This window comes from Haliotis rufescens, unplaced genomic scaffold, assembly GCF_023055435.1.
Source record: "Haliotis rufescens isolate VD_foot unplaced genomic scaffold, xgHalRufe1.0.p SCAF_2, whole genome shotgun sequence".
NCBI classification, from domain to species: Eukaryota; Metazoa; Mollusca; class Gastropoda; order Lepetellida; family Haliotidae; genus Haliotis; species Haliotis rufescens.
In genome coordinates this window covers 32,429,429-32,446,318 of record NW_025963890.1, presented here as the reverse complement: position 1 = coordinate 32,446,318, position 16,890 = coordinate 32,429,429, and the positions used below count along the sequence as shown (strand labels likewise).

Here is a 16,890-nt window from a genome sequence, read left to right as displayed (position 1 = left end):
AGCTCGGGGAGACAATCTCGGCAGCTTTTTTACCCTTTTTAGATGGGGAGGGGGGGGGGGGGGGGGGGGGATGTCTTAGTAGATCTGACATCTACCCCCGCCTTTAATAGACCTCTTTAAAGTGGAACAAGTCAACTTGTTCTTTTTGGGGGCCCCGGGGGGTAAAGGCAATGTCCTCCGCCAGACATATTAGGCAGCGTTCGTGCCTGTCTTAGAACAACCCGTACACAGTTTGAAGGTCTTGTAAACAAGACCGTAATTTCTGAGGTGGGCGGGAAGGGTATCAACGTGTATCAGTGCGATATAAAGATCGGAAAGATACTTGCATAAATTGTGAAAATAGAAGCAAAGGCGTAATGTAGAATGCGATTTGTAACGCGATACTAATAGCCAATGTCGTAGTATAATTATAACACTAAAGGGGCGTGTTACGCGCTAAGGTGTAAAACCCGTAAAATAGGTAAGTGTAGTTTATGAATTAACACACCACCTTGGGTTTTGTAAAGGAAAAAATTGTAGACCAATGCTGTATGATATAACAAAACCCCAAGCCGTTTCTTAATGGCCTTGGTGTTACATGTATCAGCCCGTGGAACTACAATATGGACGCCATTACGGCCATTTGAATTCAAAGGTACCGTGCACATGGCGTATTATTACAACTCTATCACTTAACAATGCGAGGTATTACGCCTTTGCAATGAAAGAAATGTACCATACATACAGTTTGGTCAGCCATGGTTCTTGTCGAACGATAGATTTCTCTTATTTTTGTCTTGTGTGAAAAATCAACACGTCTGTCTCTTACAGATGACATAAGGAAAGTGATTTGGGTGAGAGTTGCTCCCCCTGGCGTGAGGCGCCGTTGGGGGTGAGGCCCCATAAGGGTGGTCGTATATCATACAAAAACGAAGTTTTTTGTGTGGTAACATTTTTTATTAAGGAAAATGGTTACAACTATGTCATATAGATTTTCTTGAGCAAGGAAAATGCAATAAGTGCCCCAAGGAGGATTTAATCAGAAAGAGAATATTCCTGGCTACGATTCAAGTCAGACACAAACAATGTGTTTTTTTAGGTACAAAATCACATCAAACAGCACACAGTGAGGTTGGGAATGTTATGTTGCAATAATATTCCAGCTACATCACAGTGGCCTTTAAATCAAGTCTAGACAAGCCAAACAATGACTGACAGCATGAGCAACAATCCACATCATCAGGACACAATGACAGGCAAGTCACGAGGCAGCTTCATTAAGACCTGCGTAGCTCCAATAAAGACATAAGGGAGAAGAGTCAGGCACAGTGAAGTGAAACAAGTCCCACACCAGCTTGTTACAAAGACAAAAAACCTATCTACCCACACACCAGTAGATGCTGAGAATAAACACATACCTGGCTTGGTATTGCGGGACATCACAGAGTTGATGTATGTCTGGTGAAGCTGATGAAGAGACTTCATAAAGGTTGGGATCACTGTCATAAATAGAAGAAAGCATTAGACAGTCCTCTGGTGTGTTTACCTGGTTGAATAATATTTCATTCATTTCAACAGCTTCAAATATGAAAAATGCGGTTACCTTTTCATGCTTCATCACTGATTTCAAAATTGGCTCTGACTCCTGCTAATAATCATTCTTGAACAGATTATATACCGGTAATCAAACACCACTGAACTATGTTCAAATCTATTTTATACTAGCCACATGTCAAATATCCTCACATAATCTTAACAAATTGAAGATTAATGGACCAAAATAACTTTATTTAAAGGGTTCCCATTAGTTTAACCAAAGTATACTTTGCATTGACATTATCTGAATAAATTTGAGGGAGGCCTTCAACCATGTTAATTGGTGCACCCAGAGAAAATGCCCCATTACATATGCTGATATGGCCATGTAGGTAACAAGACTGTAGGTTGGTTTTTAGTTTAGGTTTGAGGACTTTGATCCATATGAGATAAACTCAGTGAGGAATTAGAGACTTGTGAAAGGAGCATAGAACCACAGTACATCTTCATGTCAGACGTGATTACACAAAGCATGTTGACAAGATCAACACTCTTTCCCAACACATAATAGGGAGATGAAATGTTGCCTGTCTGTAAATATAGCATCAGTAGTTAAACCACACAAAGATTTCCCTGTATAGCTCGTGCAGATGCAAAGTAAATAGCACCAAAATAATAGCCATATCTTGTCCATAAGTTGTGGGTTTTGCTGCCCACGAAAGAAGAAAGATCAGCTTTGAAAAATGTGAGTTAGAATGGTTTCGGAACCAAAACCTAAAGCCCAACACACCTGAAAGATTGCAGGTTGATTATGTAATTCCTTTGTGCACATAGGTAAGGTGTCATCCTTGATTTTGACACTACAGTGAAAGGTCATCAAATTTCGTTGATTTTCATTATCCACAGTAACAAATAAAGTCAGTAGAAACTATTCTTTTTTAATGCAGTATTTGTGAACAGATTGGGAATGCGTCATGATGAACACTGAAGAGCTACTGGCATGCTCCAAACTGGTAGAACTCGGCTGGGTAGCCAAATTGTTCAATGTATGTGATTTCCAGTACAGGGCACCCTAGATCAACAACACAAGTCCAGGATCAACTCATCAGAAACCAGGCTAAACAGCTACTGTAAAACGTGAAATTAATGCGTCTCCAAAAGAATGCGACCGCTTGGCCCTAGCCAAAAATGCAACTCAATATGAATGCGACACCCCCTCCTTACTTACTTACTTACTTATATTGGAGATTTTACGTGCGCTTTCCGACTGCAGCGTATTTCGCACACGGGCCCGGCCAAGCCATTTAATGTGTTTCCGAAAAGGGGAAAAAGTTGTTTGGCAATCCAGTAGGGGTGTTTTAGTGGTTGCTTATATAGAATTTTGGAAATTTTGAAATTTGGAAAAAATGCCAAGAGGGTTAAGGGGACGAACTAAGGACCAGAGTATCGAAGTTTGTTAGTTTGATTATGTGGTCTGGTTTTGGTAGTTTATTAGGGTTTTAAATGCCATTTATTAGTCCTGTTTTGATTAAGTATACACCGAAGGCTTTGAATTTTTCTATTTTATTTTGTGGGTTTAGGATTGCTTCTAGAGTAAGAGCCTTATTTAGATTTAGGGTGGTTTGTAGTGTAGTTCGGTGTGTTAGGTAGTGGCTGCAGAGTATGAGTGCGTGTTCTGGGGTTTCTTGTTGTTTGCAATGTGGGCAGGTTCCTGTTGAGTGTTTTCTTATTATTTTGAGGTGGTTATTTAGGTTGATATGTCCTGTTTGGAGTTTAGTAATTACTCTGTCGATTTTTTTGGACGGATGTAGAATTTTTGGTTTGGTTAGGTTTTTTTTGAGAACCTTTTTGATTTGGCTATTTGAGTTTTGATATAGGATATGCCATTTTTTGGTGATTTTTTGTTTGTTGACACTTTTAATTTCTGATTTGGAGATGAGTAGGTTTAAACTTATTTCTGGGATTTTAAGGAATAGTTTAGCTGCTTTATCAGCGTTTTCATTGCCGTATATTCCTACATGGGCGGGGATCCAAATGAATACTATTTGTTTGCCTGCCTTAGTTAAATCGTTTGAGCTTTTTAGTATCTGATTTATTAGTTCAGGGCGGTTTTTGGTGTTTTTATTTTGGAGGGCTTGTAGTCCACTGAGCGAGTCGGTAAGTATTAGGATTTTTGGTTGTTTTTTAGATTGTTGATTATGAAGGGCTGAGGCCATGCCCATTAGTTCAGCCATGAATTCTCAAGCATCATTAGTTAGGCCCCTCCCCTCAAGCATCAGTGGATTTATATCTAAACAAAATGTCCTTTGTCAGGTTTACAGGAGAATCCTCACCTGAATCCAACCTTACATTAATCCAATCACACACCAAATAGCACCGCTTATTAGCGCTGAGGAGAGTACTTCAGCTAAAACAATACGTGTGCGCTGTCTTGTGTCGGCCTTTGATGCAGTCGCAAAGAGCAAAGACACCATGTTGGGTGGCGTCTGTCTGGACTTGCAGGTGTGATCAGTGATGACATGAGTGAGTAGAACGCTTGTCTTGACCCCAGCGGTGACAATTCACAGGATGTAATTAGTGTTTGAATGACATTTTTTATATACTTGTTACAAGTTCTGCTCAATAAACATTGATGTGGAATACACAGTTGTTTGTTTTCAGCGTATGTCTACGTTGGTATTTCTGCTATCCAAAATGTCTTATTGTTGATATAAACGCGATGTTTAATAATGCGAACAAAGACCAATCGCATTTTTCGCATTTAATTCACGCTCGCGTTAATTTCACGTTTTACAGTAATCAAACTGCTGTTCACTTGCACCAGGGCACTGGAATTGAAGTTACTGACCAGATGATTAGAAATAGTCTGCATGCTTGGCAACCAAGTGTTTTACATTCACTGAACATCCTCTTGAAAACAAGGAAGAGCCGGCATTGCTGTGTACTTACACTGTGGGAACTGGTTGGTAAGTCCCTTCACTAGCGGGCTGCTCAGCAAGGCAGGACTCACAAACAGGGGGTCTGGTAGTAGGCTGCTCTTGCTGCTGGGCTCAAACTTCTTGTCCTGGAGCAGTTTGTACACATAGTTTACATCTACATATGAAAGTACATTCATATTTGCATACTTTTCAATAGGAGTGAATTAATTATACAAAACACTTCAGTGCAGTGCTGTATCCAGTATCGTCAGAGAATAAGCGTTAGTGTACATTCGATATATTTTGGATTTTGCAAAAGAATTTGTAGGGAACATGTTCTAATGGTGTCTTTTCTTTTACCCATGACACAATACTTGAAAGTTTTAATAACCTGGTACTAATAAATAATTTGATTTGCTGAGATAGTGAGTTTCAGTTACTTTTTCAAATGAAACATTTGTGCAATTGACATAGGTGCATCATGTTTGAAAAGCCTTGAAATGATTGACTGGAATGTAATTCTCCACTGCCTCTCACCTCACATAAAGAATCATTTGTGTCAAACCTTCATGCCTATGAAACATAAAGAGTACAAAGAAGCAGATACACCGCTGCTCAGTGACTGACTTGAGCAACCATACTTAGCTAGATCTACATACCATCTTCCACATGATTCTGTTGTAAATGACAACAGCTGGACGCCCGGGAAGACAGAAGGACAGTGAAATAGGGGCATCCTTGAGTACATGACCTTGTAGTTTAATCCAGGTAGCCTCAGCTTCACCTTCTTCACGGAATTCAATGATTCCAAAGCCAAGTGATTTCCCCTCTTTCACAGCTATCTGAATACAGTTTACAGTTAGGACTCAGACATGATAGAGGAAAGCTAACGTCCAACAACAGCCCATAACGAGGGCTCTGAGAGCACAACATCCCCCCATGAATTTTTTTAACGAGTTTATATTTTCTTTGTATTTTATGAAATAACAACAGTAGATGGCAATGCATTTGAAACAAATCGTGCAGAAAATTTTGTTGGGAGTAATCCAGTCTGAATGCTAATGCCATAAGGATGTAGCTCACCCACAAAAGCCTTATACAAGGAAACTAACTATAGTTATAGTTATAGTTAGATATTGTGATATTCTCTGGAAACTGGAGGAGGAGTAGATTTCATGAAGCTCCGTAAAACGGGCAGTAACTCTGTCAAAATTAGTAGAAATGAAACGGGACTGCGATATGCGTATCATCAACATGTCGACATCTTCTGTGTAGAGTTTCAGGGATATTCTCTGGAAACTGTAGGAGGAGTTGATTTCACAAGCTTAGTACCCTCTGTGGGACGGACGGACGGACAGACAGACGGACGGATGGACGGACAGACGGACTGCGCCACGACATAATCCCCCTTCGGCCATTCTGGACCGGCGGGGGATAAAAACAACAACAATACTGCAAATATTATGCATGTAGGATCAGTTCAAACATATGTTGGAGCTATCAGCTGCAGCACACATGCAGGAGTTATCACCCATGTTTCAAACTGATTTCAGAGCTGGTGCGAGTGCCGTTTATAGTTTCTTCCAATAGTTTGTAGCAATCAAGTTAGTAACGTTTCTACTAAGTGAGTGAGGGAGTATGGTTTAACGCTGCTTTTAACAGTATTCCAGTTATATGGCGGCGTGTCAGCTTAATGTGGGAGGAAAGCCCGAAGTGATGCAGGTCTCAGACGTTTACCACTTCGGTGAAACCCACGAGCACGGGTATGGTGCTGACAAACCTAGAAACATAATCGGGGAGAACAGGGATTCGAACCCACAATCATAGGTTTCTGGCGTGCCCAAGGGACGCAACTCTGCACAGCGAATCGCGGCACCTTAGACGACTGGGCCACCCGTGCCCCCTTTCTACTAAGACACAACAATCTAATATATCAACACAGCTTAACATCAAACAGTGATTACCTGACAGAAGACAGGGCTAGTGACACAGCTTAACATCAAAAGTGATTACCTGACAGTAGACAGGGCTAGTGACACAGCTGAATATTTCACGCATTTTTGAGACATCCACAAAGTCCCATGGCAAGTTGTCAATGAGGAGACACCGGGACTGTAGCTTGCTCCATGTTTGCAGATTCTCCTCCATCAGATCCACATGTAACTTTCTTCCTGCCACTTCACACCAGTCCAACTCAGCCATGATATCTCGGGTTCGCTCTGCACTCTCTTCATACTCAACAAAGCCATATGACTTGCTATTACCTGTAAACGAATAAAGGTGAAAGAAAGACTCATACAATCAAATGTTCAATTTAGTAGAGTGTTAAGTATCCGGGTCCCGTTCCATAGAGATCATAGCTCTTAGATTATCGTAATTACGATATGTTTTCATAGACTTGCCACAGTTGTATGCTACAACCGCTTTGTTGAAGGGGACCCTGTAGCCCTAGTTTGTATTGATGACAATACTAGTAAAATCTAGATATTTTTTTATTTGTATACTTATCCTGCATTACTACTTAATGCATTTACTGTTTGTTCTTGACAGAAAAAACTAGCTGTGAGAGGTCTTGCTGAAGAAGCTTACCCTATCATACAGCTCCCATGTGACATCTGGAAGACATCGTGGGGAGGCAGCTCTGCGACAGGAGGGCCACTTTAGATGAAGCAATGCAGGATAAGTTTACAAATATATAAAAAATATCTAGATTTAACTAGATTTCTTAACTTATCCTGCATTACTCCTTAAAGCATCTGCATCGGACGGTACGGAGGAGGGCATACCTTCAGATGTGATGTTCCAAAACTGTCCACAGATTCCACTAATCGGCAACATTGCTGTCCGGCATGGAGTGGCTCAAAGGGCGCTTCTCTAAGCAGAGTTAGAACCACATTCAGATCCCAGGCCGGGGGTCTGAATTTGGCCTTCCAGACAAAAGCAGAATATCAGAGCTTGGAGTTCCAGAATCTTAGTCATTTTCTGATCTTCCGGAACTGCCAAGACGGAGTTAAAGGCCACAAGGTAGGTCGCGATGGTGCTGCCCTTCAGATGACGCTTGTGGTGCAGGAACAGAAGAAATTCAGCCAAGAATTGGGGTGACGCAGAGGCAGGATCCTGGTGTTTCTCCTTGCAGAAACTCTCGAAGGAGCGCCACTTGTGGTCATAAATGCCCCTGTCTGCTGCGGGGGTAGATCAGCAGGTTTGTCCAGTTTGGAAGTTTGAGGGGATTGGTGGAGGACATTCCTCTGAGGTCAATGAACCAGCCTCTTGCTGGCCACTAAGTAAGAACAAGGTTCTGGGTCGATCCGGCACCGGAGAGATGAAGGTCCAGAGCTGGAAGTTCTGGCTGATGGCAAAACAGGTCAATGTTGGGATTGCCAAGGTGTTGACAGACAAAAGCGAAGGCATCCAGATGGAGTTTCCATTCTGTGGGGGCTACCCTGTCTGGTCTGGAGAGGGCGTCCAAAAGGATGTTGCAACAACCTGGGATGTGTAGGATCTGAAGCTGTAGGTCCAGTTGATTGATCAGATGGAAGAGCCTGAATGTCAGCTGTAACAGGGAGGAGGAGGAGGAGTAGTGAGTCATCCCATGGTTGCGGAGTCACCATACGACAGGGACGGTGACTGTGGATATGGTGAAGCGTCTGTTTCCATAGAGATAGAGACGGGATAAGCACCTCCAGTTCCAGGTTGTTGATATGCAATTGTTGTTATGTGGCAGACCACAGCCTGGAGGTGACTTGACCCTACAGATGAGCTCCCCAGTTATGGAGTGAGGCGGCGACGAAGAATAGGTGTTATGAGGTCGTGAGCTTTGTCAAGGAGATGCCGTCTAAGACGTTAGAATCCTCTGTCCACCAATGGAGATGTGGCTTTAGGTGGTCCGGGAGGATGATGAAGATGAACTGGTCTGTCACCTGATATAAGAAGCAAAGAACATTTGGACATGGCACAGCAGAAGCCTTCCTCTGGATGTCAGGTCCAGTGCAGAAAACCCAGGAGCGCCTGCCATTGGCTTAGAGAGCGGGATTGATGGAGAGCAGGGAGTAGGTGGTGTTGGACTAGGTACAGAGAGGTGGTCTCAGTCGGTCTGAAAGTGGCCTCCGATGAACTGGAGATCGTATAAGAAAGTGCACTCCGACTTCTGGATATTGATGATCCACCCCTACTGATGGAGGAGCCACTGTGTGAAGTCCCTGTAGTGGATTACCTTGGCCGTGTCCTCGATCTGAACACTCCTAAGATGGAGGTAGGTGGCCATCGGCTTGGTGATACGTGTAAATAGCCATGGGCCGAGGAAATTCCAATTGATAGTGGACTCCCTCGAAGTAGCGGAGGAACTTCCAGTCATTGGGATGGATCGAAACATGTAGGTTATGTGTCCTGGATATCTAGACTGATCAAGGCGTTGTGGACCTGGATCCTGGACCTGAGCAGCCCGAGTGTGGACATCCAAAAATATGGTTGATGCTTCAGGTAGCACTTGTTGAAAGTAGCCAGGTTGTGGGTCATTTGTTACTGGTCTGAGTTCTTCTTGGTGATGAGGAATATCGGCAAGTAGAAGCCTGATGTTAGAGCTGGGGACTGTACAATCTCTATGGCCTCTTTGGCCAGTAGTGTGTTGACGTTGGAGTGAAAGAGCAGCTGTTGTGCAGGGGGTATGTGTCTGCTATGGGTGCATCAGAGGCGGGTCATCTCTCAGAGTGAGTTGCTACCCTCGGCGCAGTATGTTGACGACGTATGGGTCCCCCAGGATGTCCCAGTTCTGCCAATAGCTTTCTATCTCCCACCTAGAGGAGTCTCGACGACATGAACGGCTGGGAGCCTTGCTCACTCCCACCATGGGAATGGTCACAGCATGGCTGGTAGGTGCAGCTGGAGTTGACTTTGCCTTAGTTTCTGCAACAAAAAGGACAAGGTGTCACATCCTTGAGGAGACACGAGTTTGGGTGGCTGAAACTTGGCGGTTGAAAAGGGAGGTAGATGACCAGAGTTGGCAGATGAGGTCCCTCTTTGACCATGACCGTAGCCAGGTGGTCGATTAGGTTAGGGTTGTCCTCCAACAGGACCTGCAAGATGGCTCTAGTTAATGGAGTGCGGGACCTGCCATGTGTCTGGGGCGTGGAAGTAGGTAGATTGGTAGGAACCTGTCATGCAGTGTAGGTTGTCATCCAGTGTGTGAGCCAAATCCACAATATCCAAGGAGTGGACTGGGAAGTCATCCTTCCTGTATTAAGGCGCCTTGAAGGAGGGCGTCAACGAGCAGTGGTAGGCTCAGCTGAGTCAGACATTTTCTGAAGGAGTTACTGTTTCAGTGCTTGCTGTGTAGGTATTTGGAGAAAGCTGTAGGGGCGAGTGGCAGACAATCTTTACGCCCAGAAGTGCGTGAGCAGATGATAGTGCAATTCAGGCATGATAGATGACGGTTCCACCCAGACTTATTTCCATGACACTTGCTACAACGGGACATGTATCTGCAATGATAGCAGAGTGTAATCAAGATGCGTTACCACCCGATTATGTATGCTATAATCATTTATCCCAGCCATGTGGGTTTATGAAGAACAAATGTACGTAAACAACACGAAAAGACACCAGTTTAGTAACGATAATATCGCTAGGAAACGACAATAAATTGAATTACCAAGCAATTCAGAGAATACAGAGTGCATGACATGAAAATATGTGACCACGAGGTGAATTCAAAATGGCTAATTGGGACAACAATACGCCTGGGTGATAAATATAAATGCTATTGCCTGAATCATATGAGAGATACGAAGACAAAAATGGTAAGCACAAATAACAATCACAGAGAAACAACAGGGAAATTAAAAAGTTCAGAATCTTCAAACTACCAAAAGGCACAAGTACTCATTGTGGTTAATGTGTGTAGAAAGTTTGGTGAAGCTAGGGTGCATGGTTAAAAAGATATGGGCGGTATAAAACACCCACCCTAAAAGTTTAAGTTTCTAATGTTTCCATAGAAACGGCAAAAATTAAAAACTTCAGAATCTTCAAACTAGCAAAAGGCACAAGTACTCATTGTGGTTAATGTGTGTAGAAAGTTTGGTGAAGCTAGGGTGCATAGTTAAAAAGTTATGGGCGGTATAAAACACCCACCCTAAAAGTTTAAGTTTCTAATGTTTCCATAGAAACGGCAAAAATTAAAAACTTCAGAATCTTCAAACTAGCAAAAGGCACAAGTACTCATTGTGGTTAATGTGTGTAGAAAGTTTGGTGAAGCTAGGGTGCATAGTTAAAAAGTTATGGGCCGTACAAAAGCTCAGACGGAAGGACGGACGAACGGAACGCTATATAAAAGTAAATCGGGGGTATAATAAGCCTAACATGGTGCGAAGATGACCGTAACAAGTAAATATTTAATTTGAAAGTAATAATCTAAGTAAGTAAGTATGTCCTATTTTTTTTTCATTTGGTGTTTGCAGAAAACCAGATACCAGAACATTCTGGCGCTGCAGCATCGAGAACAAGACAACAACCTGTCCGGCATTGGTGATACAGGTGGACGACACCTACAATGAAGGGAAACACCGCGCCACAGTTGACAGCAATTCAAGTCCGAGTTGAGGTATTAACATTGTTGTTATAACTGATTGGTGTAATTGTTCTCGGTAATTTACAATAAGCTGTCATTTACACGATATGGAGACCTCTCCCTGAGCCAAGTACCCTCACAATGTTCGATTGTACATGGGCCAAAATTGTGAACACGATGAAGAAGACGATGGACATGCCGACGATTAGAAGAAAACGGAAGAACTGTATATATATATGAACATATGTACTTATCTGTGAAAACAGGAAATACCATGTAAATACATCACATACATCCATTAACATGTAAATACATCAAATACCATGTAAATAAACCATATATATTACTACAAAAAACGTTAAAAATTAAAAATAGAGGTGCACATTGTAGCCGTTTTCGCCAAATGTGGTGCTGTTTCGCCAGAGAAATCGGTGCCATTTTAGCCTGCACCCGTTGGAACAAATGCAAATGCATTAAGGAGTTATGCAGGGTAAGTAAAAGAATCAATACAATATTCAGCAATCAGAGATAATATAAGTTAAAATATTGAATGGTCTGCAGGTCAATTTGGACTAAATTGGACACATTTTCAGAAGTCTTTGGACCAGTGGCCATTCATAATCCTGGATATGCACTAATATTTATATGCATTTATTTAGCAGTTGTATGAAGACACTGAGTTAATATTTTACTTGGCATGTTTCGCATGTTGAGGTTGAGGTTTGCTGAAGGCAACTGAGCAATGTATCGGCCCAAGTACGTATCATGCATACTTCATTGTGATGTTATCATGGTTATTTATCTTACCTCCATCTCAGAATATTGAGATCAGATTGGTTCGCATCACCTTGATTAAAACATTACGTATCCCACCTGGATGAGAAATAAATTTCTGTGCAACACAATAAATCCCTTACACCCCACAAGGAAGAAAACAGGCTGCGCATGAATTTCTGAGCAGGACAATAAATCACTTGAAACCCTGCAACGTTGCATACGAGTCAATGGAAGACACAGCAAAAGTTATTTTCTCACTGTTTTCAATATGTTTACCATATTCGACGTAATAAGCGCCCAGGGCGCTCTCAAAATTAGAAATAGGGGGCTCTTATTGGAATATTATTTTAGTGAAAACAAAATAGGTGATATAGCCACAACTTATAGTATCCTTGCAGTCTGAGTTTTTGCCAAGAACATCAAGTGTTGTTCCTGCTAACTGCCTGCAACGATCTTTACATTTGTCAGTGAATTTTTAACAACGATCTTCATACAAGAGTCATCAGAAAGATGACATATCCCCCCGGCAGCTGTCTGTAAAGTAACCACTAGTAAATGTGCAATTCTGTATGTAATAAGTCAACAGTTGAATGTTCTTTAAGAAGCATACATTGTTTACCCACTGAATGGTTTTCTAATTCTGGCCCTTAAACGAACCCCATCCCCAATTGAGTCTATGCCCAGCTTCATTCCATAAAAATTGAAAAAAAAAATCAAAATTAGAAAAATCCCAAAAAATCAAAAGGCACCACTTCAGTATGTGCCTGATAGCTTTGCCAAGTATCGATCAAATACACTGAATGGTTTTCGAATTCTGCCCCGGAAACGAACCCCATCCCCAATTGAGTCTAAGTCCAACTTCATTCCATAAAAATTTAAAAAAATAAAAATTAGAAAAATCCCAAAATATCAAAAGGTACCACTTCAGTATGTGCCTGATAGATTTGCAAAGTTTCGATCAAATACACTGATTGGTTTTGGAATTCTGCCCCGGAAAAGGAAATGATTACGGACGGACAGACAGACTGGCTGATTGCTATATCCTCCCGCATTATATGCCAGGGGGGGGGGGGGATAAAAATCCATTGTGTTGAGCACAGAATATACAACCCAATATCAATGTAAGGCAAAATGATTGGTAAATAAACAAGAGGCACATTTTTCAAACTTTTCAATCACTTTGCCTCATTGATTCTTGTGAAAATTGCATTAAAGAAGTATTTACACTAAAAATAAATGGTCAGGTCACATGATGACTTTCAGTTTCCTGTACAGAATAATTTTATTAACTTTATTATGCGGATAACTGACCTGACAGTTGACTTCTCATCAAGAAAGCCTTGAGTATTTTCCCATGAGTTGAGACTAGATGTGTGAACTGCTCATCAGTGTAATCCTGTGGGAGGTGTGCTACCCCCAGCAGCCTGTCACTGGGGCAGAGACACACTGACACCTCCACCCCCAGCAGCTCACCGTTGTCCAGTGCACCAACCACTGCCTCAGCTTCCTCCCCATGCTGTAATACCACCTCAGCTACAAGTACACAACACACAACATAGAATAGGGAACAAATGGATCAGTGAGTATGACGACAGCATTATCTCACATATAGTGGTGAGGGGAACAAATGTATCAGTGAGTATGACAACAGCATTATCTCACATCTAGTGGTGAGGGGAACAAATGAATCAGTGAGTATGACGACAGCATTATCTCACATATAGTGGTGAGGGGAACAAATGTATCAGTGAGTATGACAATAGCATTATCTCACATATAGTGGTGAGGGGAACAAATGTATCAGTGAGTATGACGAAAGCATTATCTCACATATAGTGGTGAGGGGAACAAATGTATCAGTGATTTTGACAACAGCATTATCTCACATCTAGTGGTAAGGGGAACAAATGTATCAGTGAGTATGACGAAAGCATTATCTCACATCTAGTGGTGAGGGGAACAAATGTATCAGTGAGTATGACGAAAGCATTAGCTCACATATAGCGGTGAGGGGAACAAATGTATCAGTGAGTATGACGAAAGCATTAGCTCACATATAGCGGTGAGGGGAACAAATGTATCAGTGAGTATGACAACAGCATTATCTCACATATAGTGGTGAGGGGAACAAATGTATCAGTGAGTATGACGACAGCATTATCTCACATATAGTGGTGAGGGGAACAAATGTATCAGTGAGTATGACGACAGCATTATCTCACATCTAGTGGTGAGGGGAACAAATGTATCAGTGAGTATGATAACAGCATTATCTCCCATATAGTGGTGAGGGGAACAAATGTATCAGTGAGTATGACGAAAGCATTATCTCACATATAGTGGTGAGGGGAACAAATGAATCAGTGATTTTGACAACAGCATTATCTCACATATAGTGGTAAGGGGAACAAATGTATCAGTGAGTATGACGACAGCATTAGCTCAAATATAGTGGTGAGGGGAACAAATGTATCAGTGAGTATGACGACAGCATTATCTCACATATAGTGGTGAGGGGAACAAATGTATCAGTGAGTATGACGACAGCATTATCTCACATATAGTGGTGAGGGGAACAAATGTATCAGTAAGTATGACAACAGCATTATCTCACATATAGTGGTGAGGGGAACAAATGTATCAGTAAGTATGACAACAGCATTATCTCACATCTAGTGGTGAGGGGAACAAATGTATCAGTAAGTATGACAACAGCATTATCTCACATCTAGTGGTGAGGGGAACAAATGTATCAGTGATTTTGACAACAGCATTATCTCACATCTAGTGGTGAGGGAAACAAATGTATCAGTGAGTATGACAACAGCATTATCTCACATATAGTGGTGAGGGAAACAAATGTATCAGTGAGTATGACAACAGCATTATCTCACATATAGTGGTGAGGGAAACAAATGTATCAGTGAGTATGACAACAGCATTATCTCACATATAGTGGTGAGGGAAACAAATGTATCAGTGAGTATGACGACAGCCTTATCTCCCATATAGTGGTGAGGGGAACAAATGTATCAGTGAGTATGACAACAGCATTATCTCCCATATAGTGGTGAGGGGAACAAATGTATCAGTGAGTATGACGACAGCATTATCTCCCATATAGTGGTGAGGGGAACAAATGTATCAGTGAGTATGACGAAAGCATTAGCTCACATATAGCAGTGAGGGAAAAAAATGTATCAGTGAGTATGACAACAGCATTATCTCACATATAGTGGTGAGGGGAACAAATGTATCAGTGAGTATGACAACAGCATTATCTCACATATAGTGGTGAGGGGAACAAATGTATCAGTGAGTATGACAACAGCATTAGCTCAAATATAGTGGTGAGGGGAACAAATGTATCAGTGAGTATGACAACAGCATTATCTCACATATCGTGGTGAGGGGAACAAATGTATCAGTGAGTATGACAACAGCATTAGCTCAAATATAGTGGTGAGGGGAACAAATGTATCAGTGAGTATGACGAAAGCATTAGCTCACATATAGTGGTGAGGGAAACAAATGTATCAGTGAGTATGACAACAGCATTATCTCACATATAGTGGTGAGGGGAACAAATGTATCAGTGAGTATGACAATAGCATTATCTCACATATAGTGGTGAGGGGAACAAATGTATCAGTGAGTATGACGAAAGCATTATCTCACATATAGTGGTGAGGGGAACAAATGTATCAGTGATTTTGACAACAGCATTATCTCACATCTAGTGGTAAGGGGAACAAATGTATCAGTGAGTATGACGACAGCATTATCTTACATCTAGTGGTGAGGGGAACAAATGTATCAGTGAGTATGACAACAGCATTATCTCACATATAGTGGTGAGGGGAACAAATGTATCAGTGAGTATGACAACAGCATTAGCTCAAATATAGTGGTGAGGGGAACAAATGTATCAGTGAGTATGACAACAGCATTATCTCACATATAGTGGTGAGGGAAACAAATGTATCAGTGAGTATGACAAAAGCATTATCTCACATATAGTGGTGAGGGAAACAAATGTATCAGTGAGTATGACGACAGCCTTATCTCCCATATAGTGGTGAGGGGAACAAATGTATCAGTGAGTATGACAACAGCATTAGCTCAAATATAGTGGTGAGGGGAACAAATGTATCAGTGAGTATGACGAAAGCATTAGCTCACATATAGTGGTGAGGGAAACAAATGTATCAGTGAGTATGACAACAGCATTATCTCACATATAGTGGTGAGGGGAACAAATGTATCAGTGAGTATGACAATAGCATTATCTCACATATAGTGGTGAGGGGAACAAATGTATCAGTGAGTATGACGAAAGCATTATCTCACATATAGTGGTGAGGGGAACAAATGTATCAGTGATTTTGACAACAGCATTATCTCACATCTAGTGGTAAGGGGAACAAATGTATCAGTGAGTATGACGACAGCATTATCTTACATCTAGTGGTGAGGGGAACAAATGTATCAGTGAGTATGACAACAGCATTATCTCACATATAGTGGTGAGGGGAACAAATGTATCAGTGAGTATGACAACAGCATTAGCTCAAATATAGTGGTGAGGGGAACAAATGTATCAGTGAGTATGACAACAGCATTATCTCACATATAGTGGTGAGGGAAACAAATGTATCAGTGAGTATGACAAAAGCATTATCTCACATATAGTGGTGAGGGAAACAAATGTATCAGTGAGTATGACGACAGCCTTATCTCCCATATAGTGGTGAGGGGAACAAATGTATCAGTGAGTATGACAACAGCATTATCTCCCATATAGTGGTGAGGGGAACAAATGTATCAGTGAGTATGACGACAGCATTATCTCCCATATAGTGGTGAGGGGAACAAATGTATCAGTGAGTATGACGAAAGCATTAGCTCACATATAGCGGTGAGGGAAACAAATGTATCGGTGAGTATGACAACAGCATTATCTCACATATAGTGGTGAGGGGAACAAATGTATCAGTGAGTATGACAACAGCATTATCTCACATATAGTGGTGAGGGGAACAAATGTATCAGTGAGTATGACAACAGCATTAGCTCAAATATAGTGGTGAGGGGAACAAATGTATCAGTGAGTATGAC

At 41.6% G+C, this 16,890-nt stretch overlaps 1 protein-coding gene across 1 annotated transcript in view; it reads right to left on the bottom strand.

Annotated features, from left to right (window-relative positions):
• LOC124125522 (ribonucleoprotein PTB-binding 1-like) overlaps positions 1-16,890 on the bottom strand; it is a 65,195-nt gene that overhangs the window by 35,755 nt on the left and 12,550 nt on the right. Inside the window, exons 3-7 of the mRNA XM_046488848.2 lie at positions 13,084-13,305; positions 6,447-6,697; positions 5,093-5,275; positions 4,465-4,579; positions 1,398-1,478 (exon numbers count right to left, since the gene is read on the bottom strand). Coding sequence (XP_046344804.1) covers positions 1,398-1,478; positions 4,465-4,579; positions 5,093-5,275; positions 6,447-6,697; positions 13,084-13,305 — 852 coding nt within the window. The remainder of the gene's footprint in view (positions 1-1,397; positions 1,479-4,464; positions 4,580-5,092; positions 5,276-6,446; positions 6,698-13,083; positions 13,306-16,890) is intronic.